The sequence below is a fragment of the Cyanistes caeruleus genome, chromosome 20, assembly GCF_971803275.1.
Source record: "Cyanistes caeruleus chromosome 20, bCyaCae1.hap1.1, whole genome shotgun sequence".
NCBI classification, from domain to species: domain Eukaryota; kingdom Metazoa; phylum Chordata; class Aves; order Passeriformes; family Paridae; genus Cyanistes; species Cyanistes caeruleus.
The window spans coordinates 2,132,042-2,158,680 of NC_141720.1; the positions used below are offsets into that span (position 1 = coordinate 2,132,042).

At 47.4% G+C, this 26,639-nt stretch overlaps 1 protein-coding gene across 1 annotated transcript; it reads right to left on the reverse strand.

Moving 5' to 3' along the window:
* Window positions 1–305: 305 nt before the first annotated feature.
* TNFSF8 (TNF superfamily member 8) lies at window positions 306–15,908 on the reverse strand. The gene is made up of 4 exons (XM_023938084.2): window positions 15,485–15,908; window positions 9,730–9,775; window positions 3,347–3,418; window positions 306–2,760 (listed from the first exon to the last, which is right to left on the reverse strand). Exons 1-4 carry the CDS (start codon window positions 15,671–15,673, stop codon window positions 2,354–2,356), a joined length of 714 nt encoding a protein of 237 aa, XP_023793852.2. The 5' UTR covers window positions 15,674–15,908; the 3' UTR covers window positions 306–2,353.
* Between the last annotated feature and the right edge of the window lie 10,731 nt (window positions 15,909–26,639).

Genomic DNA, 26,639 nt, shown 5'->3' on the forward strand with positions numbered 1-26,639 from the left:
AAAACTTAGGGGGAATAAAAAATAAAAGAAGGAAAAGGGATGAAAGAATGAAGTGAATTGGAGTCTGCCTGGCTCAGGGTCTTGCTTCAGTGAAAGGTATTTAATATTTTTGTATCTGGTGGGGAAATTGTCCACTATTAATGGGCTTTCTTTCTGGCTATAATTTATTCTTATTTCTCAGAGGCAATGGGGTAGAGGCCAGGTTTCTTTATCCAGAGGTATTAAAATGCCTGGGGCTGAGCAGCTTAGCATTGCTTTGTCAGGATTTTCTCCATCTGGCAAAATAATAGAATAAAATCACCCTGTGCAGGGAGAGCTGCTTTATTTTTAAAAGAATGCCCTTTCTCCTTGAATTCAAAGCCTCGAGGGAGAGGAGGAGTAGTGGGATCTGTGAGGAGATGAATATTTTCATTCACTGACTGCTTCTATGTTCAGGAGCTGTGATCCCTCACTGCCAGGCTTGCTTTAACGTCTCTGGAAACTGGTTGTGTGTATCAAAGTGGAGGCAAATAGAAATTAAAATCCCTTTTCAGAGATGTGAGGGTTTTATAGGGCCCAGAGGGGTGAAAAGATCCCAGAGGAAGTTCCAAAGTCATAGGCAGGGTCAGCTGACTCTTATAAAAATAAATTCCTCTTTGCTAAGGGAAAAAGAAAGAAGAGAAAACTAAATCCATGCTTTTTCATTTTTTTTTTTTCTTTTTGATTTAGTTTTCTTTTATTTTTTTCCCCCTGAGTCATTGACAGCAAAAGGAATTTTTGTTTGCATCAATGTTCATCAAAACAGAAAGTGGGTATCTCTAGAAGTGAATCATATCAATTGTTCCTGACCTTTGGGAAGTGTCTGGTGTCATTTGAAGTCACCTGGTGGACGAGACAAAACCTCATTGATATGCACCATCAGTTTCTGGTGATGTAAAACAAGAAACAAATTGCTGCTCTGAGGAATATTTGGAGTGTGCTCACACCAACTGAGCTACATCAGTCAGCAGCAGGCACTGAGCTTGGATGAGATAAACCACCAGGTTTCTGGAGCCAGAAACTCAATCTATGACTAAATGTTTGCTGTGGAGAGTTTGCCAAGCTCCAGTCATAGAAAAATGTCAGTTGTGCAAGGGGAAAAACTCCAATAATGGTGAGAAAAGGCCTCCCTGGGATCCCAGAGATGAGGGGAAAAGGGGAAGGGCTAAACTGGCACCAACTTTGGCAACATCTTGGTCCCTTCCCTCCCCACACTGTAAGAATGAAATTGCAAATAAATGTTTGGGTTACTGCAATTCATGGAATAAGAGGATTTGAGATTGTTCTTCTATTCTGCATTCTCTGAACATTCCAGGCAGCCAAAGAAGCTCAAATGCCACCCATTCTCTGGCCTGCTCAAACATCTCAGCTCTCTGCTGAGGGCCAGTCTGAAACCGTCTTTGGGAAAGTCTGGATCAAAGTCTGGGCTTTGGGGAAGTCTGGAGCCCTGGTTTTCCAGGAAGTGCTGGTGTTGGAAGAGGATTCCCAGCCCGGTGTGGTCTGTGTCACACTGGGACTGCCAGACTGGCAGGGCGGCACTCGAGGAAATGAACGTTGCTATTTGCCAAATCAGCAACTCCATTGCTGTTTTAATATTTAATGTAGAAAGGCCTGAGAACCCCAGGGGAGAACAGAGGCTGAACACTCTGCTTAGACAAAGTCTCTGTCCCAGAGAGATTTATATTTAAATAGGAAAGATGGATAAATAGTGACAAGGAAGACACCTGAAGGAAATGGCATAAGGTCCATAGCAGAATGCAGCACAGAAATATCCTGTAAATCCCATATCTCCTATGTCCTGCCCCAAAGTTTAGCTACCAGCCTGAGAGTCAATAATTTCATCATTTTTGCTGTTGTACCATGAATCTATTCCAGAGTTGTCACCGTGTGCCTGTGGTAAAGAAGGGCCTTGACTACAAGCTTTGACTGTTGGGTTTTTGGAAAGACCAGGTTAAATCACTACTCCATAAAATAGAGTTAAACAGATTTCCCCATGTCCAGAGCACAGGTGCTGTGCCAGCAGTTTATGACCCTAAAAATCTCCGTATTGTGGAGTCTTCCCATGATCTGCCTGAGGTTTAATCTGTGTTTGCACAGATTATTTCGAGGATCCCTCGGTGGGTCTGTGGGTTGTGTGCTGGAGAGTCCAACCATCCCACCCGAAGCCAAGCCAGGGAAGCTGGCAGGCTTAGCTCTTGCAGTGTTTTATTTCTGGGACACTCACAAAGTTCCTTGTTCACCCTAGGGATGAGGTGAGGTGGGAAATTTAAACCAGGCTGGTGGTTTAAAGCAGGCTGCTGGTGTTCAGAGAAAAAGTCTGGCTGGCAGTGGGAGCTCAGGGAGCTGCCATTCCATCCCTGTACCTCAAGACCCCAAGAACGTTTTCGTTGGGAAGGGAAACGTCATTCAGGAATTCGGGATGGTTCAGTGTTACTGATATTCGGTCCTCCACTTTCAGATCTGTCAAGTGGAGCTGGAGCAAGGTCTTAAAAGTCTTGTCTTGGCACGTTTCTGACGTGCACAGTGTGGACAACGTCTGCCTGTCCACCCTGCCGTTCACCAGGAGCTCGATCTTGAGGTCGATGGGGCTCTTGGAGCAGTTGGGGAAGTGAAAGTTCAAGTGGCAGAAGATCAGGTAGAGGCCTTGTTCCGTGATCACCAGCTCCTGGCCGTTACACTGGATGTTCTCACAGATCCCCTTCTCCACCAGGCTCAGCTTGGAGCTGTTCACTGTGCTGGACACTGGAAGGAAAGCAAAGGGCTGTCAGCTCCCAGCTCCACTGACCTCTCTTCAGCCCTAGGACACTTCCAGCAGGGTTTCCTGCTAAAAGGACACACCTGCTCAGTGGTTTCCTGCAGGAAACTCCAGGAAAACTCCTGGAAACACAGCTGGGAGCTCACACATGGATGTGAGACACTAAGAATTCCAAGGATTTACCCAGGACAGAGAAAGGCGTGAATGTTCATCTCCGTTATTTTCCCACTTGGCATTTGAAGGGAATCCAGAGAGATGTGCATTCATGTACTTTCCATATTCATGGAGATTGTACAATTCACGGAAATGTACATTCCTCTCTGTGTGTGCAGAAGACAAATCTTTATTTCCTTTTATTTTTATCAAGTTAAAAAAAGGGTTTCTAGGATCAGATAGGGCTTTGCCAGCCACATTCCAGGAGAGCTAAGGAATTTTTTTCCTATAAAATGTCCATTTGGACAAGAAACATTATTTGCCACTAAACCCATTGTGAATGACATGGGCAGATTTTCAGACAAGCTCTGAAATTTCCCTTTCCCAACCCTTTTCCCCCACCCTGGACTCCCCACTGACCTCTCATGTAGGCAGCAGCTCCCTTGCCTGGGACACTCTGTAGGATCCTCAAATAGTCTTCAAAGGTGTTCCCTGAAGAAAACAACAGATTCACTCATTGCTCCTGAGCTTTTTATTTTTTTTTTTTTTTTTTTTTTTTTAATTGTAAAATGCAGTCAGCACTTAGTCCCACATTTCCAGCATGGTTCTTACTCCTTGGCTAAGGAATTCTGACCTGCCATGGGAATTCAGAACAGTGTCACTCAGCTGGTAAATCTATAACAACCTAAAGCTCCAGCAGATTGCAGCTCTCAGCCGTGAAATTCCTTACCCTGTTCCTTAAAAATAGGAGTGATGGTTTTAAATTTAAGGAGGGTGTGTTTGGAATAGATACAAGGAGAAATTACAGTGAGGGTGGGGAGGCTCTGGTGCCCAGAGCAGCTGGGGCTGCCCCTGGATCCCTGGCAGTGCCCAAGGCCAGGCTGGACAGGGCTGGAGCAGCCTGGGATGGTGGGAGGTGTCCCTGCCATGGCAGGGGTGGAACGAGATGAGTTTTAAGGTTCTTTCCAACCCAAACCAGCCCGGGTTTCTCTGATTCTATGAAACAGAAATCATGTGCAGGTAAGCTTAATTTAACCGAGTTATTTTTGTGGTGCAACTACAGAAAGCATTTAAACATTTAATCGGGGCATAGTCCTGAAAATGGCTCTTTGGGTGCTTTTGGAATGTTGCTTCATGATCCCTCGGGAATGCTCCATCCCTCGGGATGCAGGAACTGCTCCATCCCTCGGGAATGCTCCATCCCTCGGGAACTGCTCCATCCCCCGGGAACTGCTCCATCCCCCGGGAACTGCTCCATCCCTCGGGATGCAGGAACTGCTCCATCCCCCGGGAACTGCTCCATCCCTCGGGAACTGCTCCATCCCCCGGGAACTGCTCCATCCCTCGGGATGCAGGAACTGCTCCATCCCCCGGGAACTGCTCCATCCCTCGGGAACTGCTCCATCCCCCGGGAACTGCTCCATCCCTCGGGATGCAGGAACTGCTCCATCCCCCGGGAACTGCTCCATCCCTCGGGAACTGCTCCATCCCCCGGGAACTGCTCCATCCCCCGGGAACTGCTCCATCCACGGCCACGGGAATTGTTCCATCCACGGCCGCGGGAATTGTTCCATCCACGGCCACGGGAATTGTTCCATCCACGGCCACGGGAATTGTTCCATCCACGGCCACGGGAATTGTTCCATCCACGGCCACGGGAATTGTTCCATCCACGGCCGCGGGATTTGTTCCATCCACGGCCGCGGGGACGGCTCCATCCCACGGCCGTGCCCGGCACTGCAGCGGCCGCAGCGCACCGAGGAGCCGAGTCCCGTTCCCCGCATCCCTGCCCTGCATCCCTGTGTGTGGTCCAGTTCCTGCATCCCAGACCCTGCTCCCCCCTTGCATTTCCGTCCATATTCCTGCCTTCCATCTCCTCTCTGTACGTTTTTCCTCCTCTCACCATAGTGGATGTTCAGTTAATGGCACTGATCATCCATTCCTGGCAGTGCCCAAGGCCAGGCTGGATGGGCTTGGAGCAGCCTGGGATGGTGGAAGGAGTCCCTGCACATGGCAGGGGGATGGAATGAGATGAGATTTAAGGTCCTTTCCAACCCAAACCATTCTAGGATTCAGTCAATGATTCTGTGATTATTCTGTCTCTATTCTGTGTGACACAGAATTGTCCCCTCAGTCCATGAGTGGATGGACACACGGGCAAGGGTTGGATTCAGGAAAACAGTGCATATCCCAGTGCTCCAACCTGACAGGAGAATGGTTATTTCTCCTTGTATTTGCTCTCTTTTCTGTCTCCCAGCCCTGCTGTGGCTGTGGGAGTGCACAGGAGCTCAGATGGCAAATTGGGAATTTTCTGTGTTTCATTCCACAGCTGAACACCGAGAATAAAGCAGGAAGGAGTTTGAGTAAAGCCTTAGCAAATTATTCTCCCTCTCCCAGGGTACACAAAACTCCAAAGTTTTTCTGTGACTCAGTTTATTAAACTGATATCACAATCCCCAGCCCTACAAGGGACTCTGAAGGATGAGTTAATGCACAAAATTAAATCCTACTGAAACTCGACATCAGATGTTGTGTGTCAAGATCCTCACGTGTCCCACTCTGCTCTGTGCTGCTGTGGCCTCGCCTCAGGTCCAGGAGGAAGTTTTGAGAGTCACAATAAAGGAAGATCTAAAGGTGGGAGAGTGTCCAAAGGATGGGGAAGGGTCTGGAGGGGCCCATGAGGAGCAGCTGAGGGCACTGGGATTGTTCAGCTGGAGCAGACTGAGGGCAGAGCTCCCCGGGGGCTGCAGCTCCTCCCGAGGGGCAGCTCCGCTCTCTGCTCTGGGACAGGGACAGCAGCCAGGGAACGGCTGGAGCTGGGCCAGGGCCTCAGGGTATTTTGTGATTCCTTGATTCCAAACAAAACTCTATTTATATGCAGAGTGGGATAAGGATCTTAAGTTTCACAGGATTCCTGAAACGGGGCTAATGATAAGAGATCAAATCTCCAGACCCTTGCTGTATCTGCATGACCTGATTTCTAAGGGAGTTTTGATAATGAGGATGGAAAAATCAGGGAGAAGCTGTTGCCACACCCAAGTTCTCTTGGCTGGAGGGGGTTGGTGAGGTGTGTATTGCTCCCTGTTGGAGACAGCAACTGTGGATATCTCGAAAAAAAATGCGACATTTCTCTGATTTCAGTAGTTTAAAGACTTTTGTGGTGAGCAGGAGCTCACTGCTCTCCAAGAATGAGTAAGTCATGTACCAAAGTCCCTTCACCATTCTGGAAATCCCCAAAGAAAAACCAAAGACTGCTTTCCCTGTGTTAATCATGTCAATCTAGTGTTTTGGTGAGGGCACAGGCACTGCAGAGATGTGGAGATGTGGCACAGGGTGGGTGAAAGCCCTCCTGGCCCTTACTTCACCTAAAGCTCTGGTGGTGATAACAAGGTAACACAATCAACACCCTGAGCCCACTCACACTCAAATTCTGTGAGTTTTCTATAGAAACTCGGTGCATTTAGGGGAGTTACCCTCCAAAGGCTGAAAATCCCCTGCTGCACAAGCAGCCTTTGGAGGCTGCAGCCCTTCAAGCTCAAGGCAAGCCCTGAACCTACCCAGAAACTGCCCAGAGCTGCTCAGGGTGTCCTTGGCATCTCTAAAGATCTGCCCCCACTGACCCACCTGCACTTTGCATTTCCAGAGCTGTATTTAAGGTTTATTGGTGTCAGCAAGTTTGGTGTGCCTGTATTTAAATTCGGTGACATCAGCTGCATTAGTCAGAAGGGAAATTATGGAGAAAAAAATTGTTTTAGAGAGACAGGTTTGGTCCTCACTCTGCTGAGGCAGCTTGTTACTGTTTTCTACTTTTATTTTTCAAGTGAATTCTTTTCTCTGAAACATTTCAGCTCAAAGACAAGAGAGGCTGAAATTACCAGGGCTTCAGGACTGATCGATGGATGTGCTCACATGGCCTAATGGGCTTTGCACGAGTCATGGTGTAAATCAGAGGTAATCCCTCTGCAATCAATGGGATTAGATGAGCTTAAAAACGCTGTGAGGAGGAGGAAAGACAAAGTTACATTTGGGGCTAAGCACCAAGGAGGCCACACGAGTTTCAGTGTGTGCTGTGAGACACAGGCACTGCAGATCTGCTTCAAGGAAAGCTGTTGGGAGGGAGGGGTCTCAGGGGGAGTCCCCAAAGAAGATATCAGATCACTTATTTTTGTCTTTTTGAATCAATTTACCACCTTGGACACGTCCAGGGATGGGCACTCTGAACCTCCCTGGGCAGTTCCAAGGCCTGGACACCCTTACCATGAAGAAATTCCTGCTGCTGTCCCCCCTGAGCCTCCCCTGGCCCAGCCTGAGGCCGTTCCCTCTCCTCCTGTCCCTGTTCCCTGGGGCTGTCCCCTCCTGCCAGGGACTTGTGCAGAGCCAAAAATTCCCCCTGAGCCTCCTTTTCTCCAGGCTGAGCCCCTTCCCAGCTCCCTCAGGAATTCTCCAGCCCCTTCCCAGCTCCCTCAGGAATTCTCCAGCCCCTTCCCAGCTCCCTCAGGAATTCTCCAGCCCCTTCCCAGCCCCCTCATCATGTTGGGATCAGATTTAATTGCAGAAGGCCAAACTGCCCCCTGAGATTTTGCTGCAAATCTGAAAAGGCTCCTTAGCTTCAGCCTGATTTTCTCCACAGTAGCAGGTTGGTGACTGTCACCTGTATGATATTAATTTCTCAGAGCCAGGTTTTTATTTGTGAACCTATATATTGAAACTGAGAGCTGGGTGCTGGATTTCTTTTCCTGGTCTGTGCAGTGCCAGAGCAAAATACCTATAAATAGTGTGTGTGTGTTCATTTGTATCTGCAGGTTTTTCTGTTTTTTCCCTCTTGTAAATGAGATTTTGATTCCAAATCTTTGCAGCTCAAATAACAAGAAAAGCCATCAGCCCAGGATTACACAATTCCTAGGGAAATGAGGCTCGGAGAGACCAGCAAGCAGATGATGAGGGCTGTACCTTTCCAGGTCATCAATTTGTCTGTGAGTTCATTTTCCCTCTAAAAAATGAACATAACAATACCCCTCAGATCCACACTAATACATGACTTGTTATTTGTGAAATGGGCATGAGTTTCTGCAGAGAAATGCTTTCACAGAAAGAACATTTCACAAACTCTTAGTTGGTGATGGATTTAATTCCTTCCCTGTTGCTCAGGTCCTGCACTGACAGTGGCATGGAGGATTTGAGGAGACTGATCCCATTTTTCACACAAACATTTAATGAGCTGACATTGCATCACCCTCAGCCTGTGCCTGTGGATTCCTGCAACCCATCCATTGGGGCCTGACAGCTGACTCAGGGCTGGAAACGTCCCATAAATCTGCTTTAGTGCCCACTGGTGTTTAGCTAACAATAGAACAGAATCTCACTGGAGATTTAAATTAAATCATTGTGTTTCCCTGCTTTAATAAGGCACAATTAATTCAGTGTTGTGGCCGGGTCTGGGTTGTTGCCCTTGGCATCTCAGTGAAAGCTGAGACCTCAGCTGGACCCAGCAGAGAATTGTTGTGTCACAGGATCATGGAATGGTTTGGATTGGCAGGGACCTTAAAACTCATCCAGGGGCAGGGACACCTTCCACTGTCCCAGGCTGCTCCAAGCCCTGTCCAGCCTGGCCTTGTGCACCCCCAGAGCATCCCAGAGCCAGGCTGAGCACCCTGCTGCCAGCTGGGCAATGCTGGTTTTCCATTCCCTTGCCCATTTTAACAACAGAGGAGCCCTGGCTCATGGTACAAACCACACCCAATTTCCACCTGGGCTCCCTGGCAGATAAAAATGGATCCAAATCTAACTCCACACCAGCCTCTTCCTGAATGTTTCTCCTGTTCCTGTCTCTGGGTGGGACCTGGAGTTGCCACAAGTCCCTGCTTGGTTGCCAGCAGCTGGCAGAGCTCTCTGATAGGGGCCCTCAGTGGGTATATTAATTAATGAGCTCTGGCCTGGCCCAGCTCCAGCCGTTCCCTGGCTGCTGTCCCTGTCCCAGAGCAGAGAGCGGAGCTGCCCCTCGGGAGGAGCTGCAGCCCCCGGGGAGCTCTGCCCTCAGTCTGCTCCAGCTGAACAATCCCAGTGCCCTCCCATCTCCCATCCTGCTCTAGATGAGCACGGGGCTCCAATTCCCCACTGTGGTGGGAGTTACTGGCACCTCCTGCCCTCTGGGATGGGGCAGGAACTTGCATTTGCAAGGAGTGGAATTTTGGTGCTGGGAGCCGTGTGAGGCAGTGCCAGTGACGTGACCGATGCTCCTGAGTTACGCTGGGGCACAATCTCAGAAAATTCTCTGTTAGACAAATTTTCTTATTTCAGGCTCCCTGTGCTCACACTCTGCCTGTTTCAATTCCTTGCTCTGTGCCTTTTGCTGCTCTTCTTCCCTTGTCCCTTCTTGACCCACCCATTCCTTTCTTCCTTTTCCCCTCAAACCAGGAGTTCTTTTGGGATATGTGGAACACATTTTCACCCTCCCCCGTAAAGAGGAGGACTTTACACGCATTTGCAAGAGCTAGCACTTAAAACAAGACCTTAAAATCAAAGTGATGTTCACATCTCCTGGCAAAAAGCTCTTTTGAACAGACACCCCAGGGCACATTCTGAAATATTTTTATTTTTTCAGCCATGCACTGGATCGTGGATGTACTGAGTAATTTGAAAGCCTTTTTCTTATTTTCTTTTTTTTTTTCCCCACTACTTTGGCTCTTCACCAAGAGGAGCTTTTATTGGAAATGTTAGGATGTGCACAATTGGCTTATTTGTGACCCTGGGCAATATTTGTATTACAGATATAACAAATTGCCTGTATTGTTTAGAGGTCTTACCTGTCCTGATGGGTTTTTTGATGCCCTCCATGGCAGGATCAGCTACCTAAAAGAGAAAAAAGAGAAGAGTTGGATTATTCTGGGAATAGGAAACACCCATTTTGTGTGCAACTGTGGATCTGAAACATTTCTGTTTTTTTCTAACACAGAAAACAGACGTTTCTGACACAGTAAGAAAATGATGTGGGTTCTGTTCTGAAGCACAAGTTGTAAAAGTCTCTCTCTGTGGCTTGCAAGGCTTGGAGAGAGTAAGACAGAGTGGGACTGGACAACCTGGAGAGCCAAGTGCTTGGGAAAGATCACTGAAGCTGTAGAGCCCCAAAAAGGTCTGAGCACGACAGTGATGTCCTGCCTCACATCTCCTACTTCTTCTGAAATAAAACCAAGGGTGAAAATGGCACAAAACTGCCCTCAAGCAGCATGATGTGAGAAATCCCAGCTCCAGGGGTGAAATGCAGCAGGACTCCTCTGGTGACACCTTTCTGTCACCCAAACACCCCAGAGTCCCTGGAAGCTCATAAATGTCCCTCAAGGAGCAAAGTGTTCTTCCAGCAGCTGAGGAGAGCACTGGGAGCTCCCTTCAGTCTCACAGGGATTTCAGGGACTGGGTTTTGCTCAGGCTGGGCTGAACCAGCTCCTCTTCCATGGGTGCAATTCAGCTGGGCTAATTGTGCAGGCTAATCAGGTGCTGGGCAGCAGGAGAGCAGGGACCCAGAGATGTCATTTGAAAAAATATAGATATTTCCAAGCTTTTTGTCCCTGAGACAACATCCTCACTTGGGAACTCTCATGGATCTCATCACAGATCACCAAATGTTAAACTGAGCAGGGCTGGAACTGAAAATACCCCCAGGAATCTCTGCCAGGACCTCTCAGCTCCTTCCTTTGCCCTGCCCTGGGCTGCTGTCTCTCACACACTCAGGAAAATGTCGCTGTTCACAGAAATATCTGAACATTCCTGCTCTCTGTGGAGAATTCAGGACATTTTAGGTGACAGAAAAAGGATGCTCTGCCCCCAGTGAGATTGCACTCAATGAAACCAGGCAGCCAGGGAGGTGTTTGCCTTGCTGGGGGCTCAGAGCCTGCTCTGCACTCAGAGCATAAAAACAAAATTAAAATGGACTAAAGGCATTGTGTTCTCACCTGGGAAGGATCCCAGCAAGAAAAACCAGCACACACCAACGCAATTTATTTTAGTGACAATTGAGTAGATACTGAAATAAACCTTTAGGACTTCCTTTGAAATATTACTGGTATTATTTCTTTCTTTTCCAGCAGCAAGAATATCTCATGTAATGCTGTCATTTGGAATGCAAAGAGGCACACAGGAGGAGCCCAAAGAGATTAAATTCTACAGTGCCAGCCCAGAAAAAATTCAAGACAACAAATTCCATCCTGTCTGGAGTGATCTGAGGGCTGGTGATGAAGGAGCTCAGTCTTTACGCAGCAAGCAGAACAATTTGAGTTTGCTGTATTAGAGAAAATTATAATCAGGTGCCAGTGAAAGTGATTTATTTCTTAATTCTCTTAGTCATTTTACAATCCCTGGAAGTGCCCAAGGCCAGGCTGGATGGGGTTTGGAGCAGTCTGGGATAGTGGGAGGGGACCCAGCCCATGGCAGGGGTGGCACTGGATGAGTTTTAAGGTCCCTCCCACCCCAAACCAGTCTGGGATTCTGTGAAATCTTTATCTGCCTCTAGGAAAGGAAATTCCCCCAAACCACAGTCCCCATAAGGGGCTCAGGGTAACTGGGCCAGGGCCCTCTCTCTAAGAGCATCTCCACATGGCAGCTCATGGGGAAGAGCTCTTTGGTCCCCTGCCCTCAAAGGAAATTCTTCAATCAAAACAAAGCCCCAGGGCTCTCCTGGGTTTCTTCTCAGCCTCAAAGCACTGTGATTTCAGCAGGAATTTCCTCATGGAAAGTGTGATCAGGCCTTGGAAGTGCCCAGGGAGGTTCAGAGTGCCCGTCCCTGGAGGTGCCCAAGGAAGGCCAAGGTGGCACTCAGAGCTCTGGGCTGGGGACAAGGTGGGGACCAGGCACAGGCTGGATCTGATGATCTTGGAGGTCTTTTCCAACCTCAGTGATCCTGGGATTTATTCTGTGCCCCAGCTCTGGCTGGGGAAGGAGGTGGGGGCAGCTCCTCCTGAGGCACCAAGGGGTGAAGGCCGAAGCTGGGACATGAAAAGTGCAGAGAGCAGAGCACTGTCCCCACGGCTCACAGGATAATGAACCTCACAGGAATCACAGCCCAGGGTGAAAATCGGTTTTTTCCTGTGCTGACCAAAGCTGTTGAAGTGGTTAAAGTCACTTCCAGCCAGCAGGTGACTGTCACTGCACAGAACAGCCACAGCAAGAGCTGGGCCAGGGCAGTTTTCTCCTGAAAAGCCTCAGAGGATTTCTTGCAGTGCTCAGCGAGTGGGAAATCTGATTTTAGAGGAATTTTCAGTATTTGAATTTACTTTTATTTTTTAAATTTTGTTTTATTTCCCTGTCTGTCAGCGTTGCCACAAGAGGGGGCCAGCAGGCCCCGAGTGGGCCCTTGGGGCTGAAATGAGTTTTAAGGAGAAATAAAACCTGGATAAATAGTGCAGGATCCTGCTGGGTGCTCTATGAGTCATTCACAAACCTACTGCTAAAGGTTCTTAACAACCTTGAAGAGCAACTCAGCAAACAGAAAAACCTGCTCTGACCTTTAGTATTCGCCACACTGGTGAAAAAAAAAAGGTTTTCCTACACAATTTAGAGGTTCAGTATATGAAGTCTACAAAATCCAGAGCAGTGATGGACTAACCCAGATCATGGACTCTGGACATTCACACAGAATTTGTTCATGGGAGGCCCAGGTGTGTGATGAAGCTTCCTGTACAGCACCAGACTTGTGAGGGTCTGTGTGACTTAAAATGACATTTTCCAGCCCTTCCTGTCCCATTCTCTGCCCCTGGCTTCACATCTCTCTCTCAGTACTCACAGATATCTCCAGAGGTGTGTGTATACACATATATCCAGCAGGGAATGCAGCAGGCAGAAGGGTGGAGGGTTTAACACTCTTCTAAACAGTGTTAAGAAGAAAAATGGTGGCTCCAGACCACCTTACAGAGACTATTCCCATTCCAGAGGAAAATTGAGTCGCTTGTGAAAGATCAACAATGGCCTGAAGCCAAGTGGTTCAGCAGATGAAAGCTGAAGAAATGAACTGACTTCAGCACTGCAAATAGCTCCAAAAAAACCAGAGTTTAGCTCTAAAATTGACTCTTCCCAGATGTGGCACTAACATGCTGTGCCACCCTTCTTAAAAACAAGGCGTAAAGGAAATTTCTTGGGGTGCTGGAAAGTGGGGAGGTGTGATAATGTCTGCTAGAGGTGCTGTAGGATTCAGAGAAGCAGCTTTGAATCATAGTTGCCTTTTTCATCCGGCCTTTCATGTTGTGTTTCCCTTCTTTGGAGCACCCAGATTGTGGGGGTTGCAGGTGCCTGGTTTCTGCAGAGTTTGATTTTCCTTTTCCAGCCTGTCTTCCTTCGACTTAAATTAGGCAATTATGAATTTATCAGAAGGCAGCCTGTGATGGGGGCAGGGACAGTGTGATCTTGTCACACCACGAGCCCCTTAATGCTTGTGGCACCAACCTTGGGTGCCACAGCATCAAACACCATCCCTCTTGGAACAGAGGGAAAGGAAAGCTTCTCTCTCAGCTCAGCGTGAGGAGGGTGTGAAGTCACCCCTGAAGTCAGGGACCAATCACACAAAGCAGCTGAAAACATCTCCAGGGAAGAACTGATTGTCCCAAGGAGATGATCACACAAAATGTTGGTTCTTTTGTCACAGTTATAAAGAAAATAGTGAAGTCAGCTGGCGATGCTCTGGTCCCTACAGCAACTCAATATCCACAGGGCTGCAAGGATTCCCCAGCCCCTCCTGGCAGGCTGTGCTGGGGATGCTCAGCCCAGCCACAGCTGATTCCCAAAAGGTTCTGTGCCCAGCATCACTCTGACAGTGCAGCCAAGAGCTCCAAGCCTGGAGTTCCCTGTGGAACCTGTTCCACAGAACCAGCAGCCCTTGCTCTGTGCTCTGGGAGTTCAGGACCTGACTCTGTTCAGGGAGTTCAGGTGGGGGGAGGCTGTTCTGCTCCTGAACTCCCTGAGAGCAAAACACAATCTGTGTTTTGCTGCCAAATTCTCTTCAGAGCGTAAAATTGCTGCTTGATTTTATTTGTTCCTCACACCCCTCAGCTTCTCATTTCCTCCTTCAGCCAAGCTTGTTTTCAAAGCAGCTGCAATGGTGTCATTACTCTTTTAAGTCAAAACCTTGGCTCTTTCAGCAATCTTGTTCCTCTGGCAACTCCTATAACTGCTTTATCCTGATGGAGAGGTGATTTAATGCTTGCTTCCATAATCAGTACAAATGAAAGCCTCATTATAAAGCAAAGCTGTGGCAAGTCTGTAATTACCTAGACTGTTATTTTAAAGATCTCCCCTGATATCCCACTATTTCTCACTTAAAAAGCCCCATGCCTCAAGTTAACTGTCCTCAAAGTGCTTCTCTTTTGGGAGAACACTGATTACAGGTAAATGATTCCTCTCTTGAAGGAGTATCAGTCAAGCCTTCCCGGTTTAATTTCTGGTAATGTGCATACACAGGCACACAAATTGCACAGGGGAAATTTAGCAAGAGAAAATATTGAGTCAAAGGATCATATTTTTGTTTTGGGCCAGCATCTTCCAGCTCCTGCACAATATGCTCCATCCCTATGAACAGTAGTGGGGGAACCTCAGCACTTTGATTTTTGCAATAAGATTTCAGAGACTGTAAAACTTCTAACCTGGCATTTTACCTGGGTAAAGTTGATGGAAATGCCCCTACAAGGTCAGAAATTCACTTTTTATCCTCACAACCATCTCTGCTCTGGCTGTCACTGGTTCTCCATCAACTCCAGATCCATTCGAGAGCAATCTTTTGTTTTAAGAAGTTAAAGTGACTGTTGGAAGAGGGAAAAGTTGTTTGTGTGTGACCTTGTGCCACTGATACCCTTTCTACAACTCTGTTTGTGCATTAAAAACCACACCCAAGGCAGGATTGAGGGGACAGGGGGCACGAGGGACTTCCTTGGCCCCCAGCACTGCTCTGGGCGCTTTGGGACAGCTCTGCCTCCCCACATGGGCAGGCAGCACCACAGAGCTGTGCCATGTCCCCTGCTGCCATCCATGTCAGAGGAGCAGAGCACAGCAAACCCTCTCAAACGCAGATTGCTCTCCAAAGAACCAACAGGAGACACTCAGCAAACCAGGAGGGACAGAGCCTGCTTGGCACCTTGGATCGGGAGCCTTCTCTTTCCATTTACAGATTAAATATCCCAATTGCAGAGTACAATTCCAATTACAGAGTAGGAAAGTGCCAAGAATAAATGCTGTCTGTGGAGAAAGGTCCTCTTTTTCTGAAGTTCTTTCATCTGAGTTTTCCCCTATTTCATGTGTGTGTGAATTTGTAACAGAGGTAGGAAATGTTCTTCTGGCCACAGAATGAAAAAGGGAAGGGAAAAGGAAGGGAAAAGAGAAGAGAGGAGATGAGAGGAGAAGGGAGGAGAAGGGAGAAGAGAAGAGAAGAGAAGAGAAGAGAAGAGAAGAGAAGAGAAGAGAAGAGAAGAGAAGAGAAGAGAAGAGAAGAGAAGAGAAGAGAAGAGAAGAGAAGAGAAGAGAAGAGAAGAGAAGAGAAGAGAAGAGAAGAGAAGAGAAGAGAAGAGAAGAGAATCAATCTCTTACCGTCCTCTGGACGACCAGGACCATGATGGTGGCCAAGGCAAAGACGAGCAATGTGCCCATGGTGGCGATGATGAAATACAAACAGACTTTGTTAGTGGCTCCAAGCCTCCTGGGAACAGCGTCTTCATTCATGGCTGATTCATGCGAGTCCTTCACCTGAGAAAGTGTTTGCTCTTGTGCCTGGCACATTCTTATATAGCCCTCCAGGCACTGCTCTGTGGCTCCCCTCGGTCGGGTTCAAGTTGCAGCCCATCTCTGCTCCTGGCAGGATTTTCCCCCTTCATCCTGGCTCATGTGATCTGGAAAAAACAACTTCATCACTTGCTGTGCAGAGAGAGAGGGCCCCGGGGGCGTGAGGCAGGAGGCAGCTGTGAGCAGGGGAAGCAGCTTCATGTTCTCGCTCAGGGATTTCTCTCGAGGTGCTGCTCTGCAGCCGAGGTTTCTGATGTCACAAGGTGAACAGATCCCCCGCCCAGCCACCGGCTCTGTGAGATGGGGAGACATGCAAATTCTCTTTCATTTTATACTCCGTGCAGCTGCAGTTGGGCTCAGGGAGTCACCCCGAGCTCTGCCTTCCTGTCGTGCCCTGAAACCTCCAGAGCTGCCTCCAGAGCTCTGCATCCACAGGTGACCTTCGGGCAGCCCCTCCGTGCCCTGGGGTGCCCCAAGCACAGCATCACCAGCCAGGGGAGGGAGGGAGGAGATGGACCTGCTCTGCCCTGCACTGTCTCCAGTGCTGGGAGCAGTTTGGGGCATCTCAGCAGGAAAAGGACATCGGGCTCTGAGGGTGTGTCCAGGGGAGGGCAACCAAAAAGGCACCAAGGGCAGGACTTGTGAGGAACATCTGGGTGACTTGGATGGTTGAGGAGGGGACCTCGTGGCACAGCTGCTGATCCCCTCTCTGGTGGCCAGGACAGCACAGGAGGAGGAAAGGCAGTGGAGCAGCATCAGGGGAAGCTGAGAGTGGATATTATGGAAAGGTTCTTCCCTGAGAGGGTGGCTGATCCCTGGAATAGGCTCCCCCAGCCCATTCCTAAAGGAACCTCTGGATGATCCTCTCTGTCTTAGGAGTTTGTGTTGGGCACTCCTGGGAGGAGCAGAAAGTCAGACTCAATCTTTATGGATCCCTTCCAGCTCAAAATATTCTATAATTCTATTACTACCCTTGTCTGTGGAGGTCTGGAGATATTTGGGTGAGATTTTCATTGAAGAATTTCACAGAAATATGTCAGAAATACATTTCTGATGCAGGGTGCTGGTTCTGGGCAGAAAGGAAGCAGTGACACCGAAGTAGCTGAATGCAGAGGTTGGGATGTGCCCACAGAGGGTGTCTGTAATCCCAGGTTTATCTGCAGTCAGGGAATTCCTGCTCATTTCCATCCTGTCCTGGCCTGGTGCTATCACCCTGCCTTTGCACAGAGCTCAAGTGAGATTTATCTGATAACATTCCAGTGTTAAAGGACCCTGCATGTTTCCTGTGGGATGACTCCTGGCTTTCTGGCCAGTCCAAGTCAAAAGACACCTGAGTTTTTCTGTTCCCAGCTGGATGTGTGTCTCCTTTTGAATCACATCCATTCAAGCCAGTTAATTCATTTAACAGGGAAAAAAATCCTGGGTTATTTGTCTCAGCTAATCCAAATTTGCTATTACAAGGACATCAGAGAAGGCAAAGAGGATTTTGTCAATGACCCATCCAGATCAGCACCAGTAGAGAGCAACAAGAAATTCTGTGGGAAGAATATCAGAACAGAAAAAACAGGTGTTTATTGAGTGCAATTCTCCAGTTTCCTCTGACTTGTGCTCGTGGCCTCCCAGATAAAAGGTAGAACTTTCCAATTTTAATCCAATTGTTCTTTACCCCCTGACACTGCAGAGTTGTGGCATTTTCCTATCATTACCACTATCTTTAAAAAAAATAAAATTGCTGGGGCACAGCACTACAAAGGCTTGTACAGGTTTGCAAAGCAGTGTTTCTCAGAGCATCCCTTATCACCATGGGAACAGGCACAACCTGCTTTAACCAGGGACAAAGGGATGAGAGAATGGTCTCACTTGGCCAGACCTGGCAGGTTGGATGAGGTGGATCCTCACCTGTTGGGTCCTTCTTGGTAGATGCAAAACTCCTGGACAGCCACGAGCAGCAGAGGAAATTAATCTTTGTTATAAAGGAAAGAAGATTTACAAATTCTTGTCTGTGAAAGTTCATTTGAGCCCTTAAGGCAGCGAGGGCAGAGCAGCAAATCCACTCTTTGGGAAGCTGCACAGGAGATCCCCTATCTAAGTAATTTCTTCCCAGCCCTCCTCAACAATGTGAGAGCTCTGAAATGCTGGAAAATCCAAATTCCCACAGTTTTGGAGTGAGCAAGGCAGTCCAGCAACCCCTGCTCATGACTGAGCAGACACACCCCTCGCTGGGGTGGATGATACTGCAGAGGATATTGGTGGTGTGGTTTGTAGGATGTCATGAGGAGGGCCCAGTTCTCAGCCAGCTCTTGGGCTTTTACGTAAAAGGGCAGGGAGGCAGAAAACAAGTGAACCACAAAACCAGCAGCTCTAATTATTTCTTGCTAGATATTGCAAGTGATTGCCTTTGTCAGGAGAAATACAAAACATCCCAGCCCATTTTTCGTACTTATTGTTCTACTCCTCGGCTGAAAGGAAATGAAGTTCCTGAGAGCTGAGAGCCCATCCATGGGGCTGCTGGAAATTCACCCTTGACTGAAGTTGTGAAAACTGAAACCTTTATCAAGGACAATAATGCCCAATTTTTGAGAGATGTGCGGGCACCCAGCTTCCACTGAAATCCAGGGGGTGAAGAGTGTAGGTACCTTTAGAGGTTTTTTGGTTTGTATGAAGTGTGTCCATTTCTTGTCAAAGCCATCAGGAATGTGGAGTTGATTCCCAGAACCTCAGCCAAGAGCTAAGAGACAGAACCACAATGTCTGTTTTATTACCCTGAGGGATTCCTGCCATCATTGAGGGTCACTGACAGCAGGGATGCTGCTGGGCTTCTTATGGAATCAGGGAATCACAGAGGGGTTTGGGGTGGAACAGACCTTAGAGATCATCCCATCTCCATGTGCAGGGACACCTTGCACTATCCCAGGTTGCTCAGAGCTCCATCCAGCCTGGAATGAGATGATTTCCAAGATCCCCCATCGTCAGTGAGAGCCCCCCGTGGCTGCAGCTGACTGCACACACATGAACATGTGAGCACATGTGGAGGGCATTTGATGTGGAGATGCAAAATCAGTAAATTGAGGTGTCTGCAAAACACCCTGAGCGCTGAGAGGATGAATCACCTCGTCTTTGTGTTTCCTCTGATGAATCACTGCGGGGTCGTGTTCGTACTCCACATCTCAGCCCTGGGCTGAGGCTGGAAAAGTTGTTTGGGTATATATTTTTTTTTTTTAAGTGAATTTATTAGAATCTCTGTCCATTCCCGTGGTCCTGAGCAAAGCTGATCCCTGGCTGAAGGAAATGATGCTCCAGTATCTCATTCCCAGCACTGCTGTGAGGATACCTTTGGCTGTCAGCACAAAACACTCCTCTGAGGGAGATGCTGCCTGTCTCCCATCTCTCATCCCAGCCTCTTGGAGGGTTTCCAAGAATAGCAATGTTCTTTACTCATTTTGTTTCTCAGATAAGATCACTGGATAAAAACAGACATCAGGCAGGAGGAAAAGGAGGGGAAAAGGGAAAGGTTAAAGCTGCCACTGAGCAGTATTATCTCCTTGGGATGCTGCAGAGGGTTTATTTGTGCTGTGCTGCTGCCTCCCTTGCTCAAAAGAATTATATCACTCAGTCTTGTGAGAATATGGAAAATCAGGTGTATTAAATTAGCTGAAAATTGGTTATGGGGAAAAAGAAACACCTCTTGATACTGCAGTGGATGTGCATCATCCACCTCCTTTGGAGCTCAGGTAGAAAGCAGAGGTGTTAGGAGAGGTAATAAAATGCAATAATAAAACAATACAAATGGAACAGTTATGAAAGTGCAGTAACTTCCACAAATTTGTCAGAGTTTGCTCAGTGGGAATTATTGTCTGCCCAAACACCCTGGAGTCTTTCCCATGTGGCATCCCCCAAACTGGGGGAGCTGGAAAACCTGTGGTGCCTTTCAGCAGCACCTGAGAGAGTCAATCCAAGTGGAAAACTCATTTCTGGGTATTAAACCCCTCTGTGTTCTGCTTAATGACCAGAAGAAAATAATGCATGAATTGCAAAGCTGGAAGAAATGGAATAATTAATATAGTTTAAATAAAAAAAAACAAACAAAACAAAATGCAGAGTTACTCAGAATGAGATTCTCAGGCACATCAAGAGATTTCAAATCACTGAAATTCCAGTTATTCTGTTATGGAACAGCAGCAGAACATTCATTTCTCATAAGGATCTCATAATTTCTTGAAAACCAGGCTCTTTCTGTGTGATTTCAGCAGCATAATAAAAAAATGGAGCAATAGAGAAGTATATTCAGAGTCTTGTTCTTACTCTGGGATCTAATTAATTAAAAAAAAAAAAAAAAAGGAAAAAGGAAGAGTATTGTATCAATTTCAGGTTCATTAAAAGAGAGAGAAAGGACATTTACACTTGCTGGTGTGAGTGTGGCTCTGGGTCCACCTGAAAATCTTGACCTGAGCAAATCCATGAGGTGGATTTGGGTGAGGAGGAGGAAGTGCCAATGCCTGGATTTGGGCAGCAGGAGGAAACAACCACCAAAGCCCAGGGATGTGAAGGGAAAAGCTTCATTTTTGGCTGTGCTGGGTCCTGGGGGAGCCCTGCAGAGACCACTGCAGGTGTGAGGGGCAGGGCACTGCCCAGGGGCACACACACCCAAAACTGGCACTGAGAGCAGCACCAACCACAAAAGCATCACTGGAAAGGATCTTCCCCACTAAATCTGCAGAATAACAGAATTTAAGCCAGAAAGGGTTTTTTTTAGGTGATGCAACTTGACAGGCTATTCAGGAAAGGGCACAGAGTTTTATCCCAAACCCTGGGAAATGAGGATGCTGCTGAGCCAGGCAAGGAAGGATCAGGTGGGGGCTGAGGTGGGGCAGGATCCTGCACCTGCACATGGCCCTGACACCCACCTGAGGGACAGTGGGAGCCTTGTGGGCAGCCAGGGGTGGGGATGAGCAGGGTTTTGGAAGTGATGACGCTGGGAAGGGCGGCTTGGGTGTCTTTGAGACACAGATCTGAGGGTCTGGGTTAGGACAGGCAGGGCTCTGGAATGGTTCAGCTGCAATAATCAGTGTTTTACCCAGTGTGAGTATGAAATATTAATCATTGGCCATGGAAAGAGGAGAAACTATAAACTAAAGATTGGTCAGTCTGATTTAGGGAAGAGGCTGATATTTGTGCTCCCTGTGCATGAGTGCTGAAAGCTTTTGATAGAGGAGAGATGAGAGATCTGAGGTCAGATTGAAAACAACCAAACTTTTCTAGGGACCACATCATCTCTGGGACAGCAGAGTTACCTCACAGCTGAATTCACCTGGCAGCAAAAGGTACCCAGATGAGAAATAAAACTCCCCCAAAAGCTGGCATTCAGCATTTGACAGCCCCTAAATCTCCCTGTGTCCTACAAACAGGGTCTGCTCAGCATGGCATTCATACACTGAACCCTGCTGGGAAATAGTTTGAGAACCACTGAAAAATCAAAGTTTCACTAGGTTGAGATGCAGTCTGTACATCAAGGGAAGTGCAGGAATGTGGGGTGAAAGTCTATTTATAATTCTGGCAGGTTGAAAGGCTTTGTTAGTTCACCTTTCTCAAAATAAGGGAGCTCCATCACTTCTGCTCGGGCAAGAAACTGTGAAGTTGTTTATTTTTTCCATACCTATAGGGCAAATAAGGAAAGATCTTGCAAAATTCCCACTGTGGAGTGCCTTAGGTGCCAGGGCTGCCTTCTGTTGCTCAGCCTGGGATGGATTTATCCTCACAGAGGTAATTGTCAGGTAAAATCCTGCATCTGCCAGAATTTTCTCTGGAACAAACCCTGGAATTACCCAAAGCCTTTTCAGAGCTGTTGTTCATATCCACAAGGAGGACACATCCACGCTGGATCCTGTTTGGTTTGCCCTCTGTGGAATTAAGTTTGGCATTTTTCTTTGATTCCAATCAGGACATATAAAAACTCTGTGCATTCCCATTGATATTCACATCATTTCTACTCCAGCTTCTCTTGAATTAATGAAACCCCAGAACCTTTGCAATGTCACTCTCAGTTTGTGCAGGCTGAACAATTTAATCTTGCCCATTCTTGAATTCTACCCCTCTCTTATTCCTGTCTTTGGTGCCTTTGTGCAAATGTCTTGGGGCTTCTTGGGCACACACACACAGCAGGTTTTGCTGGAGGAAAAGCAGGATTTTCCCCTGTCCACAAGAGCTGGGCACTGAGATGCCTGAAGGACACTCAAGAGAACCCATTAAGATGAGCCCCTGTAACAAAAATCAAGTGTTTTTCTGGCAATTCAGTTCTACTTCCCAAACTTTTTCCTTAGATTTTCCATGCTGGAGGCCTGCCAGCCTACATAGATCACAGAATGGTTAAGGTTGGAAGGGATCTTAAAAATCACCTGGTGCCACCTCCCTGCCATGGCAGGGACACTTCCCACTGTCCCAGGCTGCTCCAAGCCCCAATGTCCAGCCTGGCCTTGGGCACTGCTGCTCTGGGCACCCTGTGCCAGGGCCTGCCCACCCTGCCAGGGAAGGATTTATTCCCAATATCTCATCTACCCCTTCCCTCATTTATCTTAGAGCCATTCCCCCTTGTCTCATCACTACCCATCCTCTTAAAGTCCCTTCCCAACCTTCTCCTAAGTCCTCTCAAGCACTGGAAGGTGCTCCAAGATGTCCCCAGAGCCTTTTCTTCTTCTAGAGGAAGGCAGGGGAAGCTCAGCCACGCTGCAGAGGTGCCACCAAGCAGCACCTGGGGACCTGTGTGATCCCAGAGCTGGCTGACGATTCCCAGGAGCTGCAGCCCTGTGGGGTCCAGGAGCTGTGGTTTGGTGAGTCAGCAGCAAACACCTCCCAGAGCAACTCAGGTGCTGCTGAGCTCACTGAGCAAACCTGGCCTGCGGTTTCATGCAAAGCCTTTCTCCTCCTTTTAGTCTGTGTGGGTTCATGCCCCCTAAATTTCGCTCTCAGTTTCAGGTGTGAATGAATTCAATATCTTCAGGTCATATCCAGCTAAGAAAAACTCCCCAGTTCGGACTGGTTTCAGTACAAATCTAAGCAAAACCACAGAATAGCTCATGGTTTTCAGACCAAACCATGCAGTTCACCTTGTTTTTTGGGGTTTCATTATAAAAAATTCATGGAGTCTGAGATAAAATAGACACAAAGCTTTGAATTGTGACCTGGCTGCTTCTGCCTCCTGGGAATATAATGACTGATGATGGAAATCTTTGCTGCAAGGAGACATTTCTGTGCTCCCCACTTGGTTTCAAGTGAAAATTGATTGATTTAGCCTCCTTGGGTCCTGGGCTTTAAGCTTGGTTTTGGCCTTAGCTTTGGTCTTTTTAGCATGGTTTCAGTCCATGTCTGGAAGACAAAATTCCTGGATTCTTTGTCATGGTGGGAAATCACTGCAGGTGTGGCATAGCCAAACCTATATCTTCTATATCTCAGGGTTTAAAGAGATTTAGAAAATGCCGAGACTCTGGTGTTGTTCTCTCTTACTGATTAACAGGGGATTCTCCCAGGGGAGATTAAAACTTGGATAATTTCTAAGTCAGGGAAATCATCAAGCACTTGGTAACTCAGGGTTTCACACACATTTGAGTGTGGTGCACATGAAAACCTTGGATCAGTGACAATCTAAATCATAGAGAAATTAAAACATGAATGAGAAGATGGGTGAGAATGGAAAAAAAACTGTAGAAAACTTGTCTTGAAATATATCTCATTTTTAGTGATACACAAGCAGATGTGTTTATTTTTCCTGGGTACACTTGAGGCTGTGTCTCACCTACTGAGCCAATTCTGTCATCCAGGATATATCAGCACTAATCCATTCTGCTGAATTCCTTAGAAATAACCTTATTGAGCACTGCTGAACCAAGAAACACAACTGGACTGGAAGATTTCATTTGAGAAGGCAGCCAGGTTTCAGCTCAAACACTCCCAGCCAGGATGGACTTGCCACTTCTTCCAAGGAGTCACAATGTTTAACTAACTCCAGTCTCATGGATTTGCTTCTCTTTTCTGTTGGATTGACAGAACCAGAGACAAAAGAGGAAATCCTTGTGGATTATTTTCCCTCATCTGTCATTAACTCTCATTTCCACTGGTCAAAACTTAATTATTTGAAGCTAAATTCACCTGAACCCAGATTTAGATTTCCTTCTATCCCCAGTTGGAATAAATAAATAAACAAACAAACCAAATTGCTCACATTTCTCACAATAAAGGTATTTTCTAGACCCCAAATCATTTGTTCACTCCTGCCCTGGTTGAGAGGGAAAATCTGTACCCAATTTCCCCTGCTCAACAGAGAGAGTGACTTCTCAAAACAAGCAGGATGGGAAAATGCAGCTTCAAACAGTGTTTTGAATGAATGAAATGAAAACACAGCAAACAATTGAAAGTTTGAGGCACCCACACAAATGCAGAAAATATCCCCTTCCTCTGCGGCCACTGCTGAATGTAACGAGGCAGTTTCAGGATGTGTTGTGATACTCTGCTTTTTGGTTGGTTTGCTTGGGTTTGAACTATTTTCTAGAGAAGGTTGGCCCGTGGGAAAAACCCAGACTAGGAGGAAATCTGGTCTCAAATCTGGTTTCTGCCCAGGGCTGTGTCACCACCATGTCCCATGGGAGAAAGGAGCATGGCATGACCGCCTGGGAGGGTGTCAGCATCCCTTGGAAGTGGAACATCATTTTAGGGGAGATGTTCAGGGTTTTGCCTCGAGCTTCTTAGGCCAGAAGCCCAAGGGGAAGTGGGAGAGGAGCAGTGGCCATCTGCAAGGAAAGCCACCGAGATGTGCTCTGCACTTTGCTGCTGCTCCATGGACGCCTCGGGAAGGGAGATGTTTGAACTCAGATGTTTGAACCCAGATGTTTGAACCCAGATATTTGAACCCAGATGTTTGAACACAGATGTTTGAACCCACATGTTTGAACCCAGATGTTTGAACCCAGCTCTGAGCAGAAGCACCTGACAATGATAAAATCTCCGTGTCTCAACCCACCTATTTTCACCCCACGGCTCAAATCCTGTTAGAAGCAAAATCTTCTCGATTTTTACCATTTTACAGACAGAAAATCTCAGGCAGGAGGTGCAGAAGTGAAAAATGAATCAGAGACTCCCCAAAAGCTTTGCTGGATGAATTGGGCAAGTGAGGTCTGTGGAGCTGCAGTGGGGTTCTTCCCTGAATTCCAACAGGATCATTGGCCAGAGAAAAACTCCTGCAGCACTTGTGACAGGGGTTTGTCCCTGTTGTCCCAGCTGAGCCCGAGCTGGGCAAGGCAAGGAATGAGGGAGGGATGTGGTGAAGACCGTGAGGAGGTGGTGGTGTAGGTTGTGAGAGAAAATGAAGCAGCTTCAACACCAGCGGAGGAAACTTCACATTTGGAATTTCAGAAAGTCAACTCGACATTTCTGCAGTAGCAGATAAACATCTCAGCCTCTTTTTACGGGTGGGAATCGTCTTTTTCTGTTTATAAATAGAAGAAAAAAAACACAACAAGTTACCCCATGTTATTTCCTCTGGAGGTTTTTTGGGGGGGTGGATATCTGTGGGTGGTAAACAGGTCACAGATAAGCTGCTGTTATTAATAATCAATATGAAGCAGGGGAGGGCTGAGGGCTGAGATGAGCCAGGTTTGGGCTCACCACAAAGCAAATAGAGGTGAGGGAGGGAGGGCACAGCCACACTGTTGCTCTGGGGCTGTGATTATTGTGACATTCTTCATACCCCTACAGCATTTTTCTTGCCAAAAGACACCTTAGGCAGAGACACAAAGACTTGAAAGCCTAAAAAACTCGAGATGAGGCATAAAGGCATTGACAAGCAGCTGAGCAGGGTGAGCAGAGCACTTGAGGAAGTGTTTTAGCCTTGGCAAAGCCTTGCTGGTGTCATGGTGACAGCCAGCAATGGAAACCTGTGGTCTGGGTGCTGCACAAACACACTCTGAGGTATCTGGGGAGTGCAGCCTGATCAGGTGGTGCACAGGCTGATGAGGAGGAGAGGCACAGCACATTTATCGGGGTTTTGAGGCTCTGTGTCCCTGTTTGGAGTGTGGGGACTGCTCTTGTTCTCCTGGAGCATCCCTGGGGTGGGCAAAGCCTTCAGTGCTGGTCCTGCAGGGGGTGGATCTGCTTTTGGGGAAAGGGAAAGAGAGAACCTTTAGAGTTGGGGTTCTGAGGCACCCAAGGCATTTCTGCATGCCCAGGTGGGCTGTGGCCATGGGGGACAGTCCCAGCAAGTTCCAGCTGGTAAATCCATGCCAGCTGCATCAGGAAACCCAAGATACCCTGAACCCCGTGAGTGCCATGGCTTATTTGGGATGGACTGGGGATACATCTGGCCACTGAGGCTTCAGAGTGACCTTCAGAGCAACCTCAGCCATCAGGTCTGGAACCAGCTGGAGCTTCTCAGGGTGCCCAGAGCAGCTGGGGCTGCCCCTGGATCCCTGGCAGTGCCCAAGGCCAGGCTGGATGGGCTGGAGCAGACTGGGATGGTGGGAGGTGTCCCTGCCATGGCAGGGGTGGGATGGGATGAGCTGTAAGGTCCTTTCCAACCCAAACCATTCTGGGATTCTGTGAAATATTGCAGTGGATTCCCCTCCTCTCAGAAATTCCGTTTCACTAAAAGCAAAACCGGATTTTAGAAAGACAATCATTCTGATAAAACCATTCAGAAATTAAAACAAAAACAAAACAACAAAACCTGCTTTTATTTTAATTAGCTTGAAAGATACAAGTTCAGCATTTGGGGAATAGAATGATTTAATTTTTCTATAAAAATGACATTTTGTTTTGGAACTCTCCACTTGTTATTAATTTATTTATTCAACGTATTTATTCAGCTTGAAACCATGGGGAAAATTAAGCCTTTTGATCTCTGTTTGCTACATGTTAGCGGTGGAAAAAGGGACTTTTTCTTTGTGATACATTTCTAGGATTTTTTTGCAAATATAATTTA